Source organism: Orbicella franksi, chromosome 5 (assembly GCF_964199315.1).
Source record: "Orbicella franksi chromosome 5, jaOrbFran1.1, whole genome shotgun sequence".
NCBI classification, from domain to species: domain Eukaryota; kingdom Metazoa; phylum Cnidaria; class Anthozoa; order Scleractinia; family Merulinidae; genus Orbicella; species Orbicella franksi.
The window spans coordinates 4,411,509-4,436,808 of NC_138149.1; the positions used below are offsets into that span (position 1 = coordinate 4,411,509).

At 39.6% G+C, this 25,300-nt stretch overlaps 2 protein-coding genes across 2 annotated transcripts; one reads left to right on the plus strand and one right to left on the minus strand.

Moving 5' to 3' along the window:
• Nucleotides 1-593: 593 nt before the first annotated feature.
• Nucleotides 594-23,455, plus strand: LOC145486654 (cilia- and flagella-associated protein 69-like). The gene is made up of 33 exons (XM_081465356.1): nt 594-981; nt 1,054-1,119; nt 2,384-2,449; nt 2,993-3,102; nt 3,789-3,865; nt 4,461-4,562; nt 5,336-5,409; nt 5,523-5,595; nt 5,849-5,930; nt 6,820-6,880; nt 7,445-7,479; nt 7,804-7,869; nt 8,217-8,277; nt 8,450-8,498; nt 8,948-8,991; nt 9,214-9,291; nt 10,578-10,688; nt 11,302-11,407; nt 11,962-12,126; nt 12,538-12,653; nt 14,786-14,904; nt 15,216-15,297; nt 16,508-16,573; nt 17,017-17,143; nt 17,830-17,967; nt 18,063-18,139; nt 18,760-18,894; nt 19,588-19,650; nt 19,852-19,938; nt 20,833-20,894; nt 21,170-21,209; nt 22,448-22,555; nt 23,366-23,455. Exons 1-33 carry the CDS (start codon nt 676-678, stop codon nt 23,366-23,368), a joined length of 2,955 nt encoding a protein of 984 aa, XP_081321482.1. The 5' UTR covers nt 594-675; the 3' UTR covers nt 23,369-23,455.
• Nucleotides 23,456-24,199: 744 nt separating this feature from the next.
• On the minus strand, nt 24,200-25,032 carry LOC145486657 (uncharacterized). The gene has a single exon (XM_081465365.1). It carries the CDS (start codon nt 25,016-25,018, stop codon nt 24,200-24,202), a length of 819 nt encoding a protein of 272 aa, XP_081321491.1. The 5' UTR covers nt 25,019-25,032.
• Between the last annotated feature and the right edge of the window lie 268 nt (nt 25,033-25,300).

A 25,300-nucleotide genomic window follows, 5' to 3' on the forward strand; every position in this document is an offset into this window, starting at 1 on the left:
TCAGAGCTTCAGGCAACATGAGGAAATTTATAACTAATATTTACTTGGAACAAGACTTGGAATTATCATTGCTTTGCTTTCAGGTATAAGACGTATAACACTTGGCGCCCTTTGAGATATATCGGTATGTGCAAATAAATAGTCCTTGTTGCATTTCTTTATTGTTGTTTTAAATCACGTCCACTCTGGTCCAAACGTGTTAACGCGAGAAAGGCTTATGTGAAAAGTCGAAACTTCGAAACGTCAGCTTTTGGTGGAAAATCTACAGTCGTCAACTTTGAGTTTCAACAAGAGAAAATGGTTTCAAGTTGTTAGTCATGCTATTCACGGGCTAGGGAGAGAAGGAAAGTTGGAAAGAGCTACCTTACCGTTTACGACTGGACAAAAATATGGACGTTTCCTCTCGGTTAGCTTGTTCTCAGGCTCTCTCTCCTCTGCCTCCCAACGACGAAAGGGAGGCAAAGGAGAGAGAGCCTGGTACGAGGTTGGATCTGAGTATCAGGTATAAACATTCAAAAGAATTACAAATTGAAAACTATAAGGCAGAAAAGTGTTATCTTGTGAAAAATCACAAACGTTTCAGGCATAGCCCTTCTTTAGTGTGAAACCCAAATACATGTATCAGTATACGAGTATCAGGTAGCCTGCGAGCAGGCTCTTCGTGAGGAAAGAAAGATGGAGAGGAAAGGGGAAGGAGCAATCCTACCGTGTTTGACTGGACGAAGAAAAATTGACGAGTGTCGTTCTCCGCTAAGCTATTTAAAGATCGAGAGCCTGTTCGTAGGCAAGCGAGCCCAACGACTCCGCGGTCAGCGGTCTGTTAGCCCATTGTTAAATTTGCTGTGGTTGCTAGGCAACAGTTTGCCACAGGAGACGATCGGCGAAGAGATCAAAATGGCGGCTGCAACAGCGCGGCAAATTCCCGTTGTAAATAACGTGATAACAGACGAAGACTTCGAAAAGTTGCGGACCGAAGGAAAGGTAAGAAAGTATTTGATGCAAAGAGGCTATCTGGTGGGAAAACATAACGAGATAACCTGTTGCTTTTTACAGCATTCTGGCAAACTTGTTCCAGTTAGCGTTCTCAAAACACACAAACTTCTCACAGACAAACACTCGGTAAGTCGTTGATCAGTGTTTTATAATCATTAAAAATGTCTGTATTTTGTAGATTTGGTTGTACATGGTCGTAATTTGGCATATTATGTTATTGTACGTATTTTGATTAACGGTAAATTGTGCATGCGCACTGAAAAATAAGCTCGCATGGTTAAACTAGCTAGCTCTGTGGTGCACTGATTAATCTTCGCCTGTGAAAGTCTCTCGTTTGTTATCGACTAGTTTTTATATATTTTCACAAATATTTTGGTTGAAAAGAAACCCTTCATAAACATAATTATATGATCTTTTCCAGTTTTCCACATCTAAAACGCCTCATTATTGTTAGTATAAGTTTTTGGGTATACTTGTAAGCTTGTCTGAAACCTGATGCACGGTATTTGACTTTACCAGCGAACGTAGTTAAGTTTTGAGGTGGTTAATTCTTCAAAAAACACAACATGTGCTGTCTGTTTTAAATGTGGTGACAAGTGAATACCGGTCAGTGTAAAACGCAAACTGGGGAACAGGGGCAAAGGCAGACTGAGGGTGAAATGCAGACTGCAGACTACTGACTTTTTAAGTATATGTCGTGTTATTTCCATTATCAAGTGCTAACCGTAGACAGGATATTTTACCACAACAGCTACTAATCTTGCAATATGATTGGCTAATTTGGCATTGTCTATAAGAGTTCAGACAACGCTGCTCTCGTCAACTTGTCACGCAATGCCTTTTTTTAGCTTGTGCTCTGAAAAACAGATTTTCTTTGATGTTGAAATTGTGGTAAAAAACAAATTGAACTGTGGTTTAGTGTGGTCTGTACTCTTATCGACAATGATGCACGTCATCACAGTGGTCAAAATTTGTTGTGGACCCACTCGGCTGCGCCACTGTGATGACGCGTATCGTTGTTGATAAGAGTACAGACCACGCTAAACCATATTCGATTTGTGAAATTCAGGTTAAGCATCGTGAAAGTCTGCACTCCGGTTAGCCTGAAAATCACTCAGGATAACCCAAATAACACTCCAGTTAGCCTGTGTACAGTTAGGATGGAAATGTTAGTTACAATTCAGTTATAACGTCTGCAGTCTTGCTGTTATGGAGGGGTGGTCGTTGTAGAGAGTTTAAATTAAGAGTGAATATACATACATGTATGGACCATCTGACAGAACATAATATACAAGTGGATGTTGTAGAGAGGTGGACGTTAATGGAGATTGTTACTCTATAGGAAGAGACAAAACTAACTGGTAAATGATTTTGTTTATTTATTACTTAGAAAGAACTGGTAGATCGTCATGTACGAGCCATCCACAGACTTACCAAATACTTCTGTCATGGATTTGTATCCTTTGAATGAAAACATAAATCTCAAATCGCATTATCAGTAAATTTTGTAAGTGATATATTACATTGTATCAGTATATATCTTTAGTAAACAATTCAAACTTTGCTTTGGTATTATCTTACAAAGCCATTGACATGTACAATGTCATTGAATCAGCAGAACGCTACTTTGAACAACTTTTTAGGGGTCAAGAAGGTAAAATTGGGGATCTACTGCATTTTTTTCCATTGGTTGGCATCCCTTCAGTGCTACATGACTATTCAGGGTTTAAAATTAGTTACACATACATCCGTTTTTCCCATGCTTCATGCCAGCTCTATAGCTTTACATGCATTTGCTTTTAGTTTTGTTCTATGACGCAGTTGAAATCTACAGTACTCTATAAAGCTGTTTTCATTGTTAACTACATGTACACGTACTTGTAATTTAAGTAACTTAGTAGATGCACTTCTAATCAGTACATGGATGATGTATTGATTAGTACACTAGTAAATCTGCACAATACTTGTGATATTATGACTTAACATTGTCTAATAACAGCTCATGAAAGATGTTGACTTGGTGTGTGACATGATCACAGTTTGTAGAGAAAGATTAGAGACAGACCTACAATACGAGAAACCTTTATGTGACTTGATTAAAGTCTGTGGGTTAGTATCTGATACATGTACATATCCATGGGTTATTGACCAAGTGTGAGGTCAAGATGGCTGGATATTGGTCAAGTTCTTTTTTTGCATATTTATGAATCAAGATGGAGTCGAGGTCCATAAAGTTGCTAAAAAAAGAATGAGGCCAATATCCAGCCATCTTGACTGACCAAGCGTGGTTATTGAGCGATTTACTATATAGCCTTTGGGAAACTTTTTCTTATGGGATACAGCAGGTAGTTGTGAGCAGGCAAGATGTTGCCATCTTTGGGATTCATATTACTTCAATGGTTGGTTTTTGTTAAATAATTAAATTGTTGTGATCGTAGTGCTCATTAGGATTTCTTGCTAAGTACCAGTTATAATAAGATGGCACACTTGAGGGTTCTATTTATAAAAATATTGGATTATGACCTCAAAGCTAGAGATGCTTCTCTCATGCTCTCAAAACTTCTTGCATGCAGCCATAACTTGCTATGTGCACACTAAGCATGACCAATTCTTAATTATGACACTGTGATGAAGGTGGATAGAGGCCACTGAAAATGTTAGTCTGAAATTATTTTAACATGTATTGGGTTAGTTAACCACAAAAAGTCTCTATTATTTACATGTAGCTTGAATATGTTTATTTAAGGATTTCTTTTTTCCCAGTGTTTATTACTTAATATTGGTTTAATTTACAGGAAGCCATTTTTGAAGGAAAGAACTTCAGATGATTCCACTCATGCTAATTCTATCATTAGCCTCCTTACTGAGTTAGGTATGTCAAAGCTGTGGTCTAAGAAGAATTACAAGGAGCCCAAAGGTTCCCAACCATAAAATCCTGGGTGCCCAGCACTTATATGAAAAGAAGTAAGATTTTCCAGTCGCCCATAGGCAAAAGTCAGTCACCTGTGACACCTGGTTGCCTCTAGAATACAACCCTGTACAGTACGTACGACCATTGTGCAATAATTTCTAGAAAATATCCATACCAGATACCCCTCATGGAAGTTTTTTTGTTTAACCTTCCTGCACTCATCGGAAAGTCCAGTTTAGCTTCATACATTTACTTTCCTTTAATTATTTTAGTGTTCAAGACCCTTCCCCCCCCCCCCCCCCCCACCTCACCAGAATTTCTAATAACCTTTCAAAGAGAGGGCATGGATATTTTCTCAAACTGCATTTTCCTTTCTCAGTGAAAAGGTATTTGAAAGACCCTTGAGAAAAGTAGCAGTGATACATGAATGTATATGCTTGCAACTGAGTTGGCAGATAAGACCATTGTTTCCAGTATATAACACAGTGAAGTACAATATTGGATGTTGTCATAATTATTTTGATTACTACTAACACTTTATTTGAACTTATTTCAGGTCACACTATGAAGATAAACAATATTACTGTTCAACTTCAGTTAGGAGAATCACTGATTAGATTCTACACTGAACAGTCATCAGAAAGCCAAGGATTTGAAGGTAAAATTTCACATGCAATGTGTCGGTTGGGGCAACATACAATTTGTAGCTAGTGGATCAGATATAGCTGCAGTGGAGAGTTTCTGTGAAAATTTATCATTACTGGAACCGGCCAGGGCTGCCAATAAGTTTTGAATCACCTGCTGCTTTGATCTTCATAGTAAAGTTTGCATATGCACCAAAAGTGGCTCATCAGGCTGGAGCTTATCCTGTTTTCTGTAGCATGAAACAACTAGGAGTATTTCTATTCCCCCCTGGATGGGATGCTAGTCCATCACAGGGTTTCCCCCAACATTAAGTTGGCCGGTACCCATTTATACGCCTGTGCAGAGAGAGGCACTGTGAGAGTAAAGTGTCTTGCACAAGAACACAGAGCAATGTCCCTGGGCAGTGCTTAAACCCAGACCGCTCGATCCAGAGATGAGTGCAATAATCATGAGGTCACTGCTCCTCTCACCATGATCTTCATACCTGTAACAAACTTCAGTTGTTACTTTTTGGGGAATTGTATCCACGATGAGCAATATTACAACAGACAACTGTAATGTCAAGGTTCCATTAGGCATACTCAGCTGTAACAAGTATTACAGGTTACAGCCCTTATTGACTGTCCTGGAAACAGATTAGTCTGGCCTGCAGTGCCCTACTAGTATTGTAGCCCCCAATAAACATAATTTGAACTTTTAAACTATTCAAAATTCTATCAATGAGCCGTCTTTACTACTGTACATGTAGGTAATTAAAAATGTGGCTTTTCACAAATATTTACGTAGGTTATCAAGCATCATTGCCATCTTACAACAAAACTTTAGTGGAAAGAAGTGGAGTTGCCAGAGCCCTTGTTGAGGTCAGACACTTTTTCTATACGAGTGCACAAGTTTATGTGTAATTACTGACAATTAAATGTAACATACCAGTTAACTTGATGAGTAATTGCATCATTTTATTTACATTCCTTAGAGTTTAGAACACGTTGAAGACCTGAGCGTGCGGCTTGAAATTATGAAAGTATTGCAGTGTTATTCGACATCAGGTAATGTGATTGTTATGAATATTGAATTTTATAGTGAAGATTACTGCACTTAATTGGCCACTTGACAAAGTTTTTATTAATTTCTGACAACTTATTAACATCCATAATTATATTATTGAGCATCTTCAAAATTCAATTCAACCTTCTAATATTCTATAAGTTTACTTCTCAAATGGCCAGGCGTGCCACACTCTTAATGTGGTACATGCATTATACTCTAGCTATCTGATTAAACTGTGTTTGCTTATTATAGCACTGAACTGTGATGACATGCTGTCAGTTAGTGCAGCCGGTTTGTTGTGCAGTGGAATTAATATCCCAGACCCCTCTGCCAGGTAATAACTTAATAAACAAATAGTCTAATCAGCATGGTTTCAGATGAAAATTTAAGAAATTATATATTAAATAAGTAGAATCACACCATGTTTGGCTATCATCTACATATCCTATTCAAGTGAAAAATATAATATTTTATGTTTAAATATAATTCAGTTTCGATTTACATTTGCAAATGAACAACATTTCAAAGACCATACAATCCATGTCTTTGTGTGAACTAAACATCTATAACAAATTAACTGTGTCGTTTATTTAATATTCAAATCTAACTACTTAATAACATATAATAATTGCTTTTTTACTCATATGGGACTATTTGACACTTTTTTTGGTTTACGATAATGCAGCATTTTTTATATTTTTTCACTTGAAAATAGTATTGATAAGATATTGAAACATTGTCTGATTTTAGATGCAAGGCAAGCATTAATTGATCAGGCATGTGTTCACGTTACAGTTGAAAACCAGTTGCAAAATTACAACTGAGGAGGAGGAAGTTTTAGTTGCTGTTGAATGCATGGCATTATATCAGTTGGACTATCGGAACAAATTTGTTTTGCAATTTTTGAGCCCTGTAGGCAGTTGTTTGACTGAAAATTATTGGCAAAAACGTCTTGGAAGATGTAAAAGAGTAAAATCTCTTTCATTAGAGGTTGTAGAGAGTCAAACAAGGAATTCTAGAAGGTTGAAGTAAAACATGGAAATTTGGAAGAGAAGGGGGTTTAACAATTTCAGAATAGGGAAGGCATGGGGGCTAAAGCATTTTGGAATTTCTGAAGGCAAGTTGGGGTGGGGGGTAAAATGTGAAGTGGAAGTTGTCCATGGTGGGGTATGGATATTTTCTGGAATCATTCATTTGAACTTCTGTTACTTCATTATATACAGGCTTGTTTTCCGAACTGTTGAGATTCTCTGGAACTTATTGGAATTTGGTTCTAAACAGGAGGTGAGTTGAAGAACTGTTGGATTGGAGGGGGGGGGGGGGTTGGGGGATAAAGCAAGGTATACATGTAAGTGACCACTCAGGCCTGAAATGTTGGTTATTTCATACCAGTGCCCATTAAATATATTTTTAGGGAACATGCTTGTTAGTCAAGAGCTTTCTTCAGACATTTCCCTTTTATGATATTTTTAAAATCAACAAATTATGCCTTGCTATTCCTCCAAGGTGGAGAGTTGCATGATAAGATGAGCAAAGTACAGTCTGTACCTTGCCTAAATTTAGACACAATACCACACAACATATTTAGTAAAATTATGTAACTCTTTGGTTTACTCAGCACTGTAGAAACTAAAAAGTGCAAAATAAATATTAATGTAACTGGTCTCTGTTGAGAGATGGCCATTGCAAAGAATTTCCAAGAAGAGTTAAGAGTTAATGTGTGGATAGTGTGCAGCCTGAACAATAAAAAACTGGTCATCATAGAAAGGGAGCCATTATAGTGTGTTGTCTTCACTGTGTGTTGTTTTGGGAAAGTAACACACCTGTCTGTGTGCATTTTATTCTCAGGTTGCTAATCAGTTAAATTGTAAACAGTGTGTCAGGTAGGTTCCACAAGTAAATTATTTTACTGCATGTCAATCTGAAACAATTGTGTTTGCACATTACAAAGTAGTACAAGTGTGTTTAACTTAGTGTCTTAAAGGCTTCACTTTTACTTTTGTGGGTAATTTAATTATTACTTTTTGTTTGGCTTTGTGCAGCAAAGAAATTCAGTAAAAATAAAAATTGTCAGTTATTTCACAGAATTTGTGTTGCTGATTGAAGTAGTTTCGTTCCAATTTTCTAATATACTGTACACATATTTCAAGATTTAGAAAATATATACTTTTGATTAACTTTTTCCATTATTTAAAACGATGTTGTAGTGCAATAAGAGATGCCTTTGTCAGACAACTCAAAGAAGGTTACAGCCTGGCTGATAAACAGCTGAGGTATGTATTCCCTGTTAAGTAAGAGTCTATGGATGTATGACTATTAATGACAGCTATTGAACAGTACATTCACAAGGACCTTTATATTATACAGTCATGTATATGCTGTACAAGTTGTGGCTTCAGGCAAGACTTGAGTCTCTGAATGAACTCTATGTGTGAATGTGATCTCACTGTATAAAAACTCCAAATTGAAGGTCTGAATACACAATAAACATGAACACAGAGTTCATTCTGAATACAAATAAGCGTCCATTTGGAAAAAGTTAACTGTATACATGTATCTTGATATGTTCTCTGAATGGTGTGATAAATTCTAATTTGTGTGGCATGTACTTTCATTGCAGAAATGATTTGCTGGTAATTGCGTCACTGGTTGTGTCTCTCTGTCCAACCTCTCCTTTTATGGTAGGTGAAATATCTTTTCACAGCTTGTCAGTTGCATCTCACGTCTCAGACGAGTGCAAATGAGTGATGTCGTCAGTAGTAAGTTTGTCTCACTTGAGTAGGAAGAGCTGTGTTGTTTTGTAGCAAAACAGTTTTGTGTCTTTATATTTTTTCATTATTATGTTTCTTGCAGGAAACTGGTTTTACCAAGCTGATTGTTTTACTGGCAACTTTCACGGAAGGTAAAAGAGCGGTCTAATTTTGATGTTTTAACTTAAAGTTAGTGTAATTTTTTGTTTAATTTCATTTAGTTGGAATGTTGTCTTGTGAAAGTTAGTTGTAAAAGTAAATTTCACCTGGAAAGAAATAATACTATATGTATGCCTTGTTGCAAACTATAAGCAGTAAAATGATTAAGAGCGATGACTAAATTTGGATGTGAGTACAATTGCAGATGTCTTGGGGATGCACTAGTTTAGTTTTCACAAAATTGTTTAGTTTTCTGTGTTGCTTACAGTTAGACTTTTCCATTAGTGTCAGGAAGGAATTTATCCCCACAAATATGGACACAAACATTGGTAGACAAGAAGGAATGGGTGGGAGACAAGAAAAGACATTTCCCTAACTTTGCCATAAACCTTTTAACTGCATATTTTTCAGCTAAAAGCATTTCTTTGTTTATCTGTTTTAGTTAAAAGCCATCATGAACTGGTGAGGAATCTTAAACTCTACCAGGTAAACATGAATTGGGTTATTCCTTATTCCTAAGATAATCTCATGTAATTGGGTTATTCGCTATTCCTAAGATACTCTCCTGTAATAAATAAATTGTTTGTTGAGGTCCAGAAAGTGTCAAATGTATAGGCCCTCAAGTGTCAAGTGCATTTCCTGTACCATGATGGCATCGCCTACAGTACCTGATGATTATTTTATACTGACTGTGTTGTTTTCTTGTAGACCCATGAGGACTTTGAATTCAAGAAACTACTCATGAGCATTTTAGTGTTGCTGAGTGCAGATTCTGCCAGCTTTGCGGTAAATACATCCTCATGTTGTTGTAAACTAGATATCAACTCAAACATGCCAATAGCAATACTTCATGTTATGTCACCAGAAATATGTTGGCTATTGAAACAAAGAGTTCTTTTCTTTAATTGTTGGCAAATGTGAAAAAACAGTGCAAATTGTTTGTAAACAATATAGTAATATTAATATTGACATCATCTGTTTTGTGTGGCATCCGTTTTACATAATTTTAATAACTGGTCCCAAGGAAAACAATTAGTTTTGTTTTCCTGAGAATCCTGATGTTTTTGCAAACTGTGCCACAACTGACACGATTGACATAAATTCTTCCATGCACTTGTTGGATAAATAAACAGTAGCCTCCATTTTGCACGAAAGAAAGTGTGCTCAGATATTTGTCTGCAGACATTATCTGTTGGACCAAGAAGGAACAGTTTTGCAAGAGCAAAGCTCAAGGGAAACTGTGAGCTTTGAAGAACAGATAGTGTCCAAAGACAAATATCCGAGCAAACTTTTAAAGTCAAATGGGGGCTTTAGTGTTTAATATTATCCTTTTATTATATGGCTGTGTCTCACAAGGACTGGGAAGTACCGAATTCACGAATTTGATTGGCTGAAATCGATATTGACCGCGGGTTAGATTTTCCCATCTAGACCGGCATCTAGACCGGTTTCATTTTGCGTTGAAAAAGTAGCAAACTAAAATACAAAAATGTTCACCGTTTTCTTTTATTTTCTTCTCATTCATTTATGGAAGTGCCAAAAAGTCTGATGACAAAAAAAAGTAAAGAGGACGAGCAAATTTCGGCAGGCTTAAGTTAAGCTCATCGCCGTTCGCAAGCAGACCAGTTACATTAGACGAATTAAAGTTTTCTTCTTTGCCACATAATAAACATCTTATTAACCGAGCTAAGTCGGTCTGTATGGGAGAATCTTGTCCTCGCTCGTGTGTACCGACTTCACTGCGTTCGGTCTGCACTCACGACCTCGGTCAAGATTCTCCCATACAGACCTCCTGCTCGGTTAATAAGAGCTAACTAATATTTTTCGCAATTATGCACAAAGTTTTGAAAGTTAGGGAATATCACTGAGGCATTTTCCAGCTTTAACTTGGGCATATTCAGTCATGTGATGCATTTAAACCAATCTCTTAAGAGTGAATACTTGATGGATTAAATTTACAGTGTGCTGTTTGAAAACATCGCATAACTACTGTATCACAAGTTAATTTGAGTGTAATGTTGCATTTTGTTGGTGTCATTGTGCAAGGTTTTCTTATTTTCATTTTATAACAGATTTTTTCTGAAGGACGCGTCGTTTTGTCGCTGTTTTCATTTGTGCGAGCAAATGACAACACCTCCACCCCTGAGTGGTCCCCAGCACAGTTTGAAGAGCTGCAATTACAGGTAAAAAAAAAGGATATCTAAGTTAAATATGTACTGCTAGATACTTAATGACATTCAAACCCCATTGAGAGCGGACTGTAGAGATTTACTATAAGACGTAACATTATTGAATTTTTTGGTCTCCCCTTGCCTTCAATATTGGCAATAATGTAACAGTTGGAAAGTAAGGTGAAATAATTATTTTTTGACTTTTGTTCAGCCTGGTTTCGGCCCATCTTTTCTTGAAGTCGCACTGTTCTGTTTCGATGTCTGGTATATTCAAAGGTGACATAGGTTTTGTTTCTTGTCTCAAAAATATACCGAAAACAACAAATCAACAACCCTACAAAGGAAACAAGAAATTTATTTCTTTCAGCCTTCAAAATATGTTTGTTTCCTTCATCTCCCCAAAGCTTTTTCAATTTATTGATTGAGAAGTTCTCAACCTCGTGACTGTATTTCCGTAGTGTAATAATTCACCATTCCTAATGTTATTTACGGATTAAGAAATGTTTCTAAAAAGTGACCAAAGTCGTGAACCATAATGTTCAACAAAGGAAACAAACAATGCGTGTTTACTAAATTAAAATAGAAGCATTTTTGGCTATTATTATTTTTCGTTTTTTCTGTACAGGCGCTAGATACATTAAGTACTGTTGCACCACTGTGTTTGGAGGATTACATGACGTGTCAGAGTAACACTAGATTACTGATGCTGCTTGAGTGGTGTGTGGGACAAGGTATGAGCTGTCAGGCTGTCAGCTGTTGGAAACGTTAATAAAAGAGGCTAGAAAACATTTCTTTATCACAGGACCCCATCAGTACTAAAAAAAAAGTAACGGCCGAAAGCCATTAAACTATGTCGAGGAAGGAAATAGATTTCTACATTAAACGAACTTGAAAATTCGAGGGTCCGACATTTGGCGACATTTGGTTTGGCGAGCTCCGGGATGAGAATAGAAATGAAGGTGTGATGCGGGATGACAGAAATTTTGATGGCGGGATGCGGGATAAAAATATTTCGGCGGGAGCGGGATTCACTCATTTTGACAGACTGGATGCGGGATAGTTTTGAAATTGACGGCGGGATTCGGGACGAAAAACCGAAAATCACACGTTACGAACGTTAATCAGAGAAACTGCAACTCTTGCAAAGGTGGATCGGCGGGATGGCGGGATTGAGCTAAAGTAGTGGCGGGATGCGGGATTGAAAAAACCTTTATTGGACCCTCATTGTTTGTTCAGCATTCTGAATGTTACTTACACTGAAAACGCTTCTTGCTTTTCCTCTCAGCCGACTATGGTGGTCATGGCAACAGTTTCCATGGCTCTGGTGGTCGTGGTAACAAGCGGGCTCAGATGCGGTATTGTCTGCGGCTCATCAGAGGCATGGTGTCAGTGGGAGATGATGGCTTGAATCAGGATCTTGTTGATCAAGGAGCCATCAATCAGATTGTTGGTAAGTTCTGTAATAGGCCATTATTGGACTGGAACCAACTTGCAACGGAGGCTTATTCGGGGAGTCTTAAATGCAAATAGAATTTTTCCCTTTCTAATGATATTCCCCGCATGAGCGTCCATTACCGGTTGGTTTCAGTCCAATACCAAGAATACGAATATAGTCTAGTTAGATAACACTCAGGGGTACCCAGGAACAAAGACCGGACGCGAAAGAGCAGCGGAAATCGACCCTGGGCCCATGAAGCTGGATGTCAGGTATCTTTAATTTCTGCGGCATAGAGTTAGGAGTATTTCGGTTCCCTTTGGATAAAATGTTTGTACAGGTTCTCCCATTACAAGTCCACCCGCCCTTTCGTCACCAGCTGTTTTTTGACGGTGTATTTCAATTTAATGGGTGAATATCTTGTAGGAATCCTTTTGAATGCCAGCACCAGTACTGATGAGAATGACCTCATTGATGTTGAAATGCAGTGTGACATGTTGTTTATTGTGGCTTCTCTTTGTGAAGGAGACACACACAAGAAGGTAAAACTGTGGCGTGTTATTATATGTAGTAAATAGACTACATATTTCTATGGTCTACACGTACAGACTATAGAAATAACGCAATACATGTCACCAAACCAAAGGTTTAATGAGAACAACAATGGCTGTGTACGTGCGTTATAAATCTTTGTAAATTTTTTTTGCCGTCCTCTGCACAACAACAGAGAACTTAAACAAACCACCACAGCCACGGCAACGAGAACGCCACCAAACAAAAGGTTTAATGAGGAGAACAATGGCTGTGCACGTGCGTTATAAATCTTTGTAAATTTTTTTGCCGTCCTCTGCACAACAACAGAGAACTTAAACAAACCACCACAGCCACGGCAACGAGAACGCCACCAAACAAAAGGTTTAATGAGGAGAACAATGACTGTGCACGTGCGTTATATATCTTCGTACATTTCTTTGCCGTCCTCTGCACAACTACATCGTGAAATAACCACGTTCTGCGTATTTTGGAGAACACGAACGACGGCGGGTAATTTTTCGTATTTTCATTTGAAATTGAACGCTGGCGTTACATATTTAGCTTCAGCAAGTTCTGAGACCAGTAGGCACACTGAACAGATCTAGACAATGGCGAAATTCGAAAGTAAAATTTAAATACATTTTTCACCAGGCGTTGTCCTCGGGGTCGCCGTCGTCATTGCCTAAGCTCTTCTTTCCTTCTGTCCATGCGGGTGTAGACAACGGACGGAAGCGCTCATAATTTGTTTTTATTCATAATATGGAGAGTAATGGCGAACGGAAAGGAAAATTCGCCGTCACAAAATTTCGCGCAAGCCGACATAGTAAAACACCGTGCAAGACAGTGGCCGTTTAACGAAACATGTTAAATTACGAGGCAGCCACTCTTATCAACTAAATGAGTAGAGAAGTTTTCACTTGAATGTCGAAATTAACTCGCATTTGATTTGGTTTCGCGCGCGCTTCTTTGTCATTCAATCAGAAGTAAAACCAAACCTCTTGTGACCCGCTCGCACACGTTTTCCCGCGCTTTTCGTCGGTTACGTGTATGTGTTTACTTCGAGTCTTGATTGGTTCAGGTACTGTTTGCGTCCTTTGTGACTTGCTGACAGTTTCATTTGATTAGCTCAGTATGTATGGCCTTGTGCGTGTGTGACGAAACCGCGCCACAAAGGTGGGCTCTCTCTAACCAAAAAAAACTAAGCATAAACGAACCCGAGAAAACACGCAACAACTACCTAAGTCTACAAGCATTTATTATGACAATTACACTAAAATAACATTATACTTTAAATAGGGTATCTAACAATAATACAATAAGCTAAATAGTTAACCTTAATTTATTTACAAGAATATAATAAACAAGCTAAATAATTCAGTACACTTAATCTATTTACAAGAATATACCTTAAAAAAATAGGCGTTTCCGTAGTTCAGTTCAGTTCACCTTGCGTCTGAAGTCCTTGTCCATGAACTTGACCCCAACAACGTTCCACCAACACATGACACACACAACGAACCAATTCAAACTCCCGTTTATTACTCCCACCTTTCAACTTACTTCTTCCGATTACGTCTTCACTCAGTCCGGTATATTTCAACTTGACTTCTCCGATTTACTCCAGCTGTCCGGTTTACAACGGCCGACTTCGACAGAACTTTACGCTTGTCCTTCGATTGCTTCGACTAGCTATTTAGCACTCACGTTCCCCGGCAAATGGCTCTTTGTCGTGAATTTAGGAATGGTTTACTGATGGCTTCTCAGTAATGAAAATGTGCTTCCGGACGTGTTCCTGCCACTTTCTAGCCTCGCTCGTAACTACACTTCAACCTGCTTCTTCTACACACAGAAAAACCTCTCAACACGTATCACCCCCAAAAACCCTAAATATGCAAACGCAAGGTGTTACAATCAAAGAAAGGAATAGAAAACTATTGGTTAAGGACTAATTACAAAAGTATTGAACAGAACTGGTTACGTAATGAAAGAATACAAATCACACAATCGAGTGTTACGGAATAAATATGATTCTAAACAAGCTGTTCCTATGGGATGTAATTAAGCATTCCACGACAGCGTGCAAGGCAACTCCTACATCAGAGCAGAATAAAGAATATTGTCTTTCGTTTGTTTGCTGTAGGAACTGTTCGGTGCTCAAGGAGTGCAGGTGTTAGTTGAATATCTGAAGAGGGATCCTAACAAGATCAACAGCCCGCTGGGACATCATCAGATACTGCTGTCTGCAGTAGACTGTGTGTGGTAAGTCAGTCAGTCAGTAAATCACACGCCCGTAAGGCGTGTGAGGCTCGCGCGCTTTACACGCGAGGATCGCGCTTACGGCGCTTCGCGCCTTTCGAAAACGCCCAAAAACGACTGTTTTGCAGTCTAACAGTGAGTCAGACAGTCAAAATTTCATTATTTAAAGTCAAAAAATTAAAAAAATGTCTACATGTTAGAAGTTAAAAATAAAAAAAGTTATGCTATGCAAGAGGAATTTACTTATAACTTTTCAGTACTGTTATTGAAAGCAAACGCTGTGTCTTATCGCCTTGCTCGTGGTTTTCTACTAGGTCTGCTGTACTGGGATGTTATCTGACCGAGCAGCTTTTTCTTGAGAACGATGGAGTGTTTCATCTCATGGATTTATTACAGGTAACTCAAACTAATTGCCATCAAATGCACCAAACCACAAGCTGTCACTCAATTCTTTGTCATCTTTTTGCTGGCTTCCGCAATGCCTCAGCCAATCAAAGAGCATGAAAGAGCCACACGTGCAAATTGCTTTATGGTTTCTGTGACGTCTTCGCCTCCCGGATTCACTTAGTCTTGTTAAAGGAGCTAAGTCTCGGTTTGCGGATCTTGAAAAGTTTGGCCTAAATTTGTCAAGTTCATCGTTTGTAATCCGCGTCAATCTTCTACATTCTTAACCATCCTTGTTCCTTTATGGTTTATTATTATTATCTCTGTGGTGTTTTTCTATGTTAGTCAACTATTTTTTTCAGGTTTCATTCAATTTAGAGATAATTGTGTACGTGGTGAAAATAACTCAAAAGAACGTGACTGGGAAAGCAATCTTTTTAAAACATATATTAGTCAAAACTATTTGCAACGTTCACGGAGTGTGAACGGAACAGCGCGGTTCTCTTTTCTCCTTTTTCAATTTTACTGCTGAAAACACCCAAGGCTATTCCTCAATAAAACCAGCGTTAACATTGTCCATAACAATATTTTGGAGAATGTGAAAACTATTCAGTTCCATTTGGCATTTCTAGCTGCAACACTGTTGACTCAACAGGTCTTATCTGTAAATGCTATTTAATTACAACTGAGCTATATCGTATATTCAGCTGAAATTTTGAGGAATGTTTAGCATTTTGAACTGTGCGCGAGCTGCATGTGCGTGCACGCGCATTTCTCGTTTGTGACGCGATATTCCATGATTTTTCTCCAACGTTCAAATTTTCTGTTACTGGTTATTAGCACGTACGTACGGTCAACGGTGTTGGAAGGGACGATACTAGTGCTATGCTACAGTGCAATGCTTGGTGAAACTGGATTTCATTTGAATCACATGCAATTGCTTTGAAGCAATCGTTTACCTGCGTGAAATAAGCCGTAGAAATTTAAACCGCGCGTACTGTAGTGGGCAAGATGCACGGAGAAAGCTAACAAGAAAACAATTTGCTAGATGCTGTATCTTAGTAACTAGCAAAGTTTATTAGCACGCTGCTATAAATATGTTTTTTTATGTGTATACGATTTGTTCCTTTAAAAGAGGCTTGTTGAATTAGTTCAGCACTAACTTGAACTTTGTTGTGTCAGTTGTCCGTAAATAACAACTTGTTGACATTCTTTACAACAGATATGCCCGCTCACAATGCAGAATTTGGTGTTGGGCTGCTTGGTGGATCTGTGTGAAAATGCCAAGGTTAGAAAATTTAATTTTTACATCCGAGGCCACATAGCACCACCACTAAGGGAGGCAGCGTGGCCAAGTGGTCAGAGCGCCGAAGGTCGTGGGTTACGTCCCGTTCTTACCACTAAGCTGAGGTTGTTTCGCGGTAGACCCTAGTTCAACTCCTCGGTCATGCTTGGAAATAGCCAACTGGTCTGCCTCCCGCCAATCGTGCGCTTCTCGCCCCCAGGATTTCACGCAGCCATTTTTCCCTCGCGGTTTATTTACGGTCTCGTTCGTGGACTAAGCGAAAGAGGGACTATTCGTAGTCTACTAATAACTGACGAAAATTTCCAATCTGACAAAAGTCCCACATAAAAGACAGCGTATATATCGAACGTCACAGCATATCAACCTTAGTTTCTGAAAACGCACGTGATCCTTACATCTGTGTTGCTTGAATTGTTGTTGCACAGGCTCTGGCGCATGTACAGGCCTGGCGAGGGGAAAAGCAGATTACAGCCGGCAAACTACTGGTGGAGTTGTGGAAAAAGGAGGAGTCAAACATGGGTGTACCACGTGATAAAACGGGCAAAATAACAGGTAACTGCTGCAGCTGATAAATACAACTTGTATTCTACTTTCCACGTCAGCCTTTGGCTGCTTAATGTAGTTATAGTAGTACTTGGGATGCTGGAAAGCAGCGTGTTCCATTCATGCTTTTCAACTTCTTCTGACTTGGCTTCCGATTTTTGCTCACTTTTTTTCTTTTTGTGTGAAGCTTCCGAGTTTTCACCGGGTTCTAATGGCTAGCGGCTTGAACAGTCTGGGTGCGAGCCTTAGCTAAGGTCATCGTGTCGTGTTCATTGACAAGACACTCTCTCTCACACACACACAGTGCATCTCTCCATCCAGGTGTATATGTGGGTACCGACAAACTGTGACGGAAATTTTAAAACAAATGCTGAGGATAGCCCTGCTTTGGACTAGCATTCCATCCAGAAGATTTAGCAATACTCCCAGTCGCTTCATACTGCAAAAACAAGAATTGAGCGCCGTCAGTCGTGGGCCATAAGGCTTGTGAAGAGTTACCATTCAATTTGAACTCCAGACACCACAGAAGTCGAAGGGCCACTGACATCATGGCTATCAGTATCCCTTAAATTGCACATACTTGGCAATGAACTTGCATAGTAAAGATAATTTAGGCTTCGAATGTTCTTGGGAAGTAAATGGTTGAACTCCATGGAGTTTTGGAGTTGACCCTTTGTCTTTTGCACGCGTTGCAGACCTCAAGCGGCCTCTCATGGGAACTGTCCAAGAGCGCCAAGGTGTCATTCCGTTACCCGCTGACCGGCCTAGCCAAGCGATCGTGGACGTGTCTGAAAACATGAGAGCAAAACTGTACTCCATGTTTTGTAAACTTGGTGAGTCTTTACAGCTTGTTTGACATTGTATACCGTGGTTTGACTTACTGTGTTTGGAGTTTTTCTTCTATTTTTTAACTCGATATTTTCTGCAGGGTTTAACGCAGTTCCTGGTCTATCAACTCTGGATTATGTCACGGTTGCTGTAATCGAGAAATATCTCGACTTTAAGGTGAGGAAAGCGTCACCATAAACTGCCAGGTTACGGTGTGAATGTTCCGTGACGACCCAAATAGAGGTTTCAAAGACAACGTGAGGTCACGCTATTGTAAGAGATTCCTCCTAATCCAAGTTAGTCTTCAAATTAAACTATATAACTATAGGAAATCGCTTTGGAGTCTTTCCCTAACGTAGACGGATTTCTGCCTCATGTTTCACGTCGTCTGTCCCTTGCTCGCAGGCTTCTTTGAGGGAAGTTAACTGTATAAAGGATATTACACGGTGGCGAGAAGATATGAATTTTATGTTCGAGTGTTTAATGTAATTTTCTACTTTTGACTGAAAAATAGAAATCTGACTTTGACTTGAATCATAACCTTAACCGTAACCGTAACCGTAACCGTAACCGTAACCGTAACCGTAACCCTAAGTGATTTTCAAGTTCGTCCAACGCTGGAAAAGGCGTGACGTCATTGAACGAAAGGATACTCGGAAGAGTGATATACCAAAAATACGCCACTCGTATCCCGGATGACGTGGCGCATGGAATCTACAAGTGCTTTAGTTCTCAATAAAACACTCTCCTCCATATAATAATAAGGATATTCTTTTTTTTTTTTGCTCTATGTAAAGATGCTGGAAGTGTGGCATGAGATTAAGGTGGAGCTTGAACAAGAAAACATCAGACCCGTTTCTCCAGACGTCGACAACATGATGGAAATCACCAGGATACTGAACGATAGGGCGGCAGGAGTGTCAGCTACTCAGGTCTGTCTTAGGGAGGGGAGGGAAAGGAGAAATAGGGACGGGGGTGAATATGGACCTTTTACCCGCTTCCATAAGTCGTAAGCTCTCGTCACTAAACAACGTCACGTATGCTGGTGACGTGGTATCACGCTTGGCATGTACAGTCAATTCTTATTGAAGCAGACATCCTCAGGAGCGTCATTTGGTCTCAGTAATAGCGAGAGTCCACAATAGCGGGGTGTGATGAAAAAAAATGACCCAATTTTTTTGGTTGTGAAGTATCAAATATCACTTATTCTGCTATACGCTTTTAAGATTTCCGGTCTCTTTTAATTCGTAATACACGTTTACTTTGATGCATAATCATACATTTGAGGTCAAAATACTAATGAACATTCTAAGACTCCAAGTTGTCCGTTGTGACGAATGAAGAACAATAATAGTATTAGTTTGGGACTACTTGAAGTGTAATTAATTCCGTGATAGCGTAAGTCCAAAATAGCGGCAATTGTTTCCATAAATTTCTTTGTAGTTTCGGCCGGGGATGTAGCTTCTCTCCGTAATAGTGGGGCCGGCTGTCCGTAATAGTGGGGTGTCGTAATAGCTGGGTTTCGACTTTCCGTAATAGTGGGGTGTCGTAATAGCAGGGTGTCCGTAATAGCGGGGCTTCCGAAAGGCGAGAGTTGACTGTGTGTTTGTTTTTGTTTTGTTCAGAATCAGCTATTGCAGGCTCAGAGGAATCAGGAACTTATCGAGGAAGAGGAGTATTACGAGTTTGTAAGTACGAACTAGTTTAGATGTAAATGTTTTTGTTGGGGGGCATTCGTTGTTTGAGAAAGTGTTAGAGAAGGGTGGTGTGAGACAATCCTTATTTCATGTTCTATCTGTGGCACAGTGAGGGTCATAATTTTGATTTTAGTTTGGACAATTGTAAGAATTTAGTCTTGAGCTTATGTCGTGTCGTGTTTTTTATTGCAGGTAAAGGAAAATCATCGCCAGGAGGAGAAGGCTTTCAAGGATTTTTGTGATTTTGTGGACAGAACATCTGATTATACAGTTCTCACGGTGAGTCCATGTTATTACTTTGGGTGTGGTACAGCTTGCGCTTGAAGACTGGTTCAACGAGATCACACACACACGAGCGACTCTTTACTTTCATTCATGCAAGCGAAAAAATCTCTGAAAGCGCACGCTCAGTAGCGAGCGCGTTTCCTCGTGTTATTGATTTCTCTGTTGATACCTGTACTTAGTTATTTACTATGTGTTTGCTCTTTCCTCTCTTATATTTTGTTTCTTTTTTAAAAAAATCCTAAAACAGATGTATTTAATTGAAGAGCATATAGTTACTTTACTATACTTTGTCCTTTCCACTTTCCTTTCGCTGCACTTTATTTTTAACAATACTGTATTCATATCGTCAAGTTGAGAAATGAAAAAACTGTAACAAATACAAATACATGTACTTGCATTTTAAAGAACGCGGCCTTCACGGTGCTTCCTTAGAGCAAAACGATTATTACATAAGCTTGTTGGTGGTCTTTCTCTCAGAAGGCTCACAATTCACCCTCAGTTTCTTCTGTACTGAAGACAAAAACTAGAATTATGTTGAATTGTCTGCTCACTACCTCATGACCTAGATCTTGACTAGCGCGCGTAACGTGCGCGATTTTGCGCGCGATTGGTTTGTTTCCGCGGTGGAACGAGGCCACGATGGAATTTTCGCGAGCAAGGCAAAGCACTCGCGCGGAATCTCGCCGGCTATGAGACTAGATCTTGACCAATATGGGATTTAGGAATCTGATCCTCTGTCCACTGAAATCCAAATTCCCCTTACAAGAATTATAGAAAATGGATAACTTGCAGTAAGGAGAGTTTGGATAATCATGACATCAAGTTATTGCTTTCTGTCTCTACTTAAGCGCGAATTTTGAATTTGGTTGTCGTCTGAAATATTTGCAGGCAGCGAAACGAAAGCAGTTAAGCGCCATAGACGCTTCAAGGCTTCAAGGAATACCAACAGGGTAGGTGATGTGTTTTAATACCATTGTTTGTCATATTCTGGCATCCGAGGAAACACGAGCCTTTTTCGATCGGAAGTCGATTCCGTGAGGCGTTGTTGGAGCATGTTACCAGGCAACATGACACTCGTGATGCACTCGTACTTATTTGTCACTGGATAATAACAATCGGTATGTCTTCGAGTATATTAGCCAATCACGATACTTCTTGTCTTTCTTCCTTTGCTTTTTGTAAATGTACGTTTATTGCCTCCTCTAATTTCTCGTCTTCTTTGCAGGACACATCATGACACACTACAGGAAGACCTTAACACAACGGTAAGTAATCATGGCGAATAGCGATTTTAAAAAAAGTTAGTATATAATGTTAGTTTATAGTTGTCAATACGCTTAGCTTCGTAGACACCTACGTTAGGTTTTTATTTTCATAATACAATATTGTCACATAATTCTACCTTATTTCATATCATTTTTAAAATTCCATGGTACGTTGATTTATTTCATGTTCATTTTAATGCAACGTATTTAGTAATATTAGTACTGGAAAGCCCCCATGGGTATTGCTGATAAAATTTGTATTGTATTGTATTGTATTGTATTGTATTGTATTGTATTGTATTGTATTGTATTGTATTGTATTGTATTGTATTGTATTGTATTGTACACCTACAATCATGGACAAAAGTCTTGGGACAAATTTGCACTTTTGGCGCTTTTGCGTACACGCCAGGCGCAAATACAACTTCACCTGCCTAACCTCGCCCCCCACCCCCCATACAATGTTGAAAACTAGTACGTGCAATTTCAACTGATTTTCAACATTGTTTTGAGTGGGAAGGGGGGACAGCAACCCGTTTATAAAGGATATAGCAGCGTTTTCTTCATACTTCAGTTCTAAAACACAGATAATCCGTTACATTACATAAGTGTCCCAAGGACTTTTGTCCACGATTGTAGTTAGTTCTCGGGAAGTGTGGCAGCTCTGGCAGTCTTGCAATTCTACTTGTCATCAACGTGTAGCAGCTGTTATTGTTTTGGGGCTGGGGTAGTTCTCAGGCATGCCACTTAACTAAAAGAAACAAATATCCCAACTAAACACAACACGCTTAAAACTCCCAACTGGCGGGAGGCAGACCAGTTGGTTATTTCCAGGCATGGCCGAGGAGTTGAACTAAGCCTACCAAGAAACAACTCTATTAGTGGTCAGGGCGGGACTTGAACCCGCGACCTTCTGACTTCAAGTCCGGCGCTCTAACCACTCGACCACGCTACCTCATGCCTAGTTCCTAGGCCTCGATATTTCACCGCGGTCAATCGTTACGTCACCGATAGCAATTGACCGTCCAGGCCTGGGAAAAAAACCGTGCAGGAACTAGGTAACGCTGCCTCCACATTGAATAAATACTCACGAGTGGCGTACCAAATTTTCCCTGTAGCTGATTAAAAAGTTGTTATAAAATTGTCGAAATAAACAAGTTTTGTTTGTAGAAATTTTACATGCAGAGCGATTTAGTCCCTGTGCTAATTCGTGTGCCTTTTGATGTGTTTGTTTGTAGACTTTCTGTGGCAGACAAGTGGAAATCGAAAGTACACCACTTGAAATAACAAGAACGATCCTCGATACGACCCCAACGGACGAGGACAAAAAGACTCTTGTTGTAGCGGTAGGTGTGATTATTTTTAAGATGTAATATATCAAACACGGAAGGCCGTGTTTAACCACATTTCCAAACACCGAGAAGAGAGTTGAAATTACGACGCCCGGCGGAGTATTTTTGGCGAACTTAGAGGTGTTTGGAAATGTGGTCAAACACTGTCATGAGTGTTTGATATATATTTTCATGATTTCCTTTGTTTAAACTTGATGAATAAATTGTTAATGAATTTGAGAACTTCAGATAAAACTTCTATTGTGTGCCGCCAGGGGTACAATAACGCCTCTACTCGGAGGATTCCCTCCGTGCGGATGGTGACGAGGCGGGTAAATCCTTCTAAAATAAATTCCATTCTGATGACGGAGCACTTCTTTGATCCGTGTAGGTCTCTGATTAGTTGTCATTTGCGCGCGAAAGTATAAAACCAAGTAAATAAACCTCCGTAACGCTGCGAACACAGGAAGGAATAAAGCGACGTGTAGCACGTGCACAGGAAAATGTACGAGGAACATGTTGTAGTGACATAGACATGCTGCTACAGTTTCTCCGGTACATTTTCTCTTGTGTGTACGTGATAAATTTGTTCCCACCGCATATCGCTGCGGCACATCCTTGCAATCTGTCCCTTGGTGTGTTTTTTCGGCTTCATCATTACAGCTCTCTCTCGAGCAGGGGAATTTCGAGCGATGTCTGTTGTCTTTGCTTTGGGATGGGTTCAGGAAATACTTTTATGTTTACGCAACAAACACTACTGAAATTCTGTGCCTTAACTGCTGACAAACTGTTGTACTAACAAAGACTTCTCATTTTCTTTTGCAGTAACTGAGAGTCGACCTCAACAATGGCTCGAATGTCACTGAAATTGGGGAACATTCCGAATAGAACTCACAATTGTAAATAATATATCAGGAGTAGATTGTAAATAAGTTTAGTTGTCGCCATCAGGCTTGTGAGGATTTTTTAAAAAATTAATGTGTTTTCACATCACTTGTACATAAAAAGCTAGCATTATAGTTGGCGTTCTGAAGAAGCCGAACTCTGCTGTAAAGATGTTCGATGGCGAAGTAAACATCTGTGTAGTGTTATTTATACTGTACAAAATGAAAAATGAGTCATGAAGACCTATTGTTTCCATTTGGTTTTTGACTATCTTTTTGTACAACGTGCCTTTTTCGGTTTCTTCAATCGGCTATACCGTAGAATTGCGGAAGTAACGGTTCCCCCCGAATTTACCTTCCTACTGAATCCCGAAAGTGACGACCCACCCGAAAGTAGCGACCTTTTGAAAATTACCAATCAACTACAATAAAAAACCGTACCGGTATTATATTTGATTTAACGTTTCAAGCATTACTTTAGTAACAACATTTGGTGCCTGTTTTTTAGACGGTCTGCTTTGTTTATGTGGGTATACAGTAACGTACATAAACAGTTAAATTCATGTAACGCTTCCCCTGGTCTGAAACGACTGTGAGACCGTACAAACGTTTTTAACCATCGGAAAGTAACGGCTATCCGGAAGTAACGGCTCCTTTTGCCTGCTAAATCCGAAAGTATCGGGGGCCGTTACTTTCGGACTTCTACGGTAATTTGATTATAAATGATAAATAAGATGGTTCGATGAATGAAGTGTGCTTTTGGTTGAATAACTTGCTACCGGCCTTTCTCTGTCTTTTCTTTCTTCTTGTCAGGTGCAACCCGTAAAATTGCGGTCGCCATGACAACCGACCCAATCTGGCGGAACTTGCTTTTCAGGTTTGTCGCAAGCATTCCATCTCGCGGGTTGGCCTGTCCCGCGGAGGTTTTTCGCGGGATCAGAGGATTCAGCTCGCGTTTCGCGGAACTTGCTGGTAACCTGGGCAGATGTAGCGGTGTCTCGTACAAACTGGTCTGACGTGAGTACAGCTCTGGTCTCTCGTTGGTCAACCTGCTTTGACCTGATTGAATCAAGGAAGCTGTTACTGGGCTTGCGACTCGGATCTCAAAGGCGTCTTGTTGATAATCCAGGCTTGTTGTTCGAAGTGCACTTCCTGGTTGTTCCGAATGACTTGTTCGTTCACTACGAGGGCTCTTTGAAATACCCTCTCCTAGGTCAGGAATTGGGTCGCGCACACAGCTCAGTGGCTTTAGCTTCTGGTTACGCTCGGCTTCTGTGTGAAGGTTTTGAACGGAATAAAATGTATGTCTTCTCAAAGCGCTAATTGGTCTTGTGTTGCAATCCTTTCTCTTTCCGTCAATGACACATGGTAGGCTCAATCGCTGGTTCGCAAACCTTGGAGGCGCTGTGTATCGATCAAGGCTTTCCATCAAACTCTCCTTTGCCAAGGAAATTCTTCGCAGCTCTCTGTCAATGTAGAGCTTTTCTCGTGAGATAGAGTCGAGTTTCTGTTTCAGAAACTTGTCCTCGATGCAGTTTTGCGTTTGCACTCTCTTATTTCTTTCAGCTAAAACTCGATGCGGATATCTCGACATCTTGTACGTAGATTATATTTCACCAACGCCAAAGTTGTACTGTTGTTGGTACGAACCGACGTGGAATGCGGGAAGAGCTATTCTGGTGTGATAAACACCAGCTCCGGTTTAATTAAAACCAATTAAGGGCTTAAACTAATTAAATATAGTCCTCCATAGATGAAATAAGCCCAAGGGGAATTCAGTCTTTATTTCGGCGATTTGAACAGTTTACTGAGTTTACGACCAAAGCGGCAATAAGCTGGGTGTTTAACTAAGTATTTAGCTCCTCGTAAACAATCT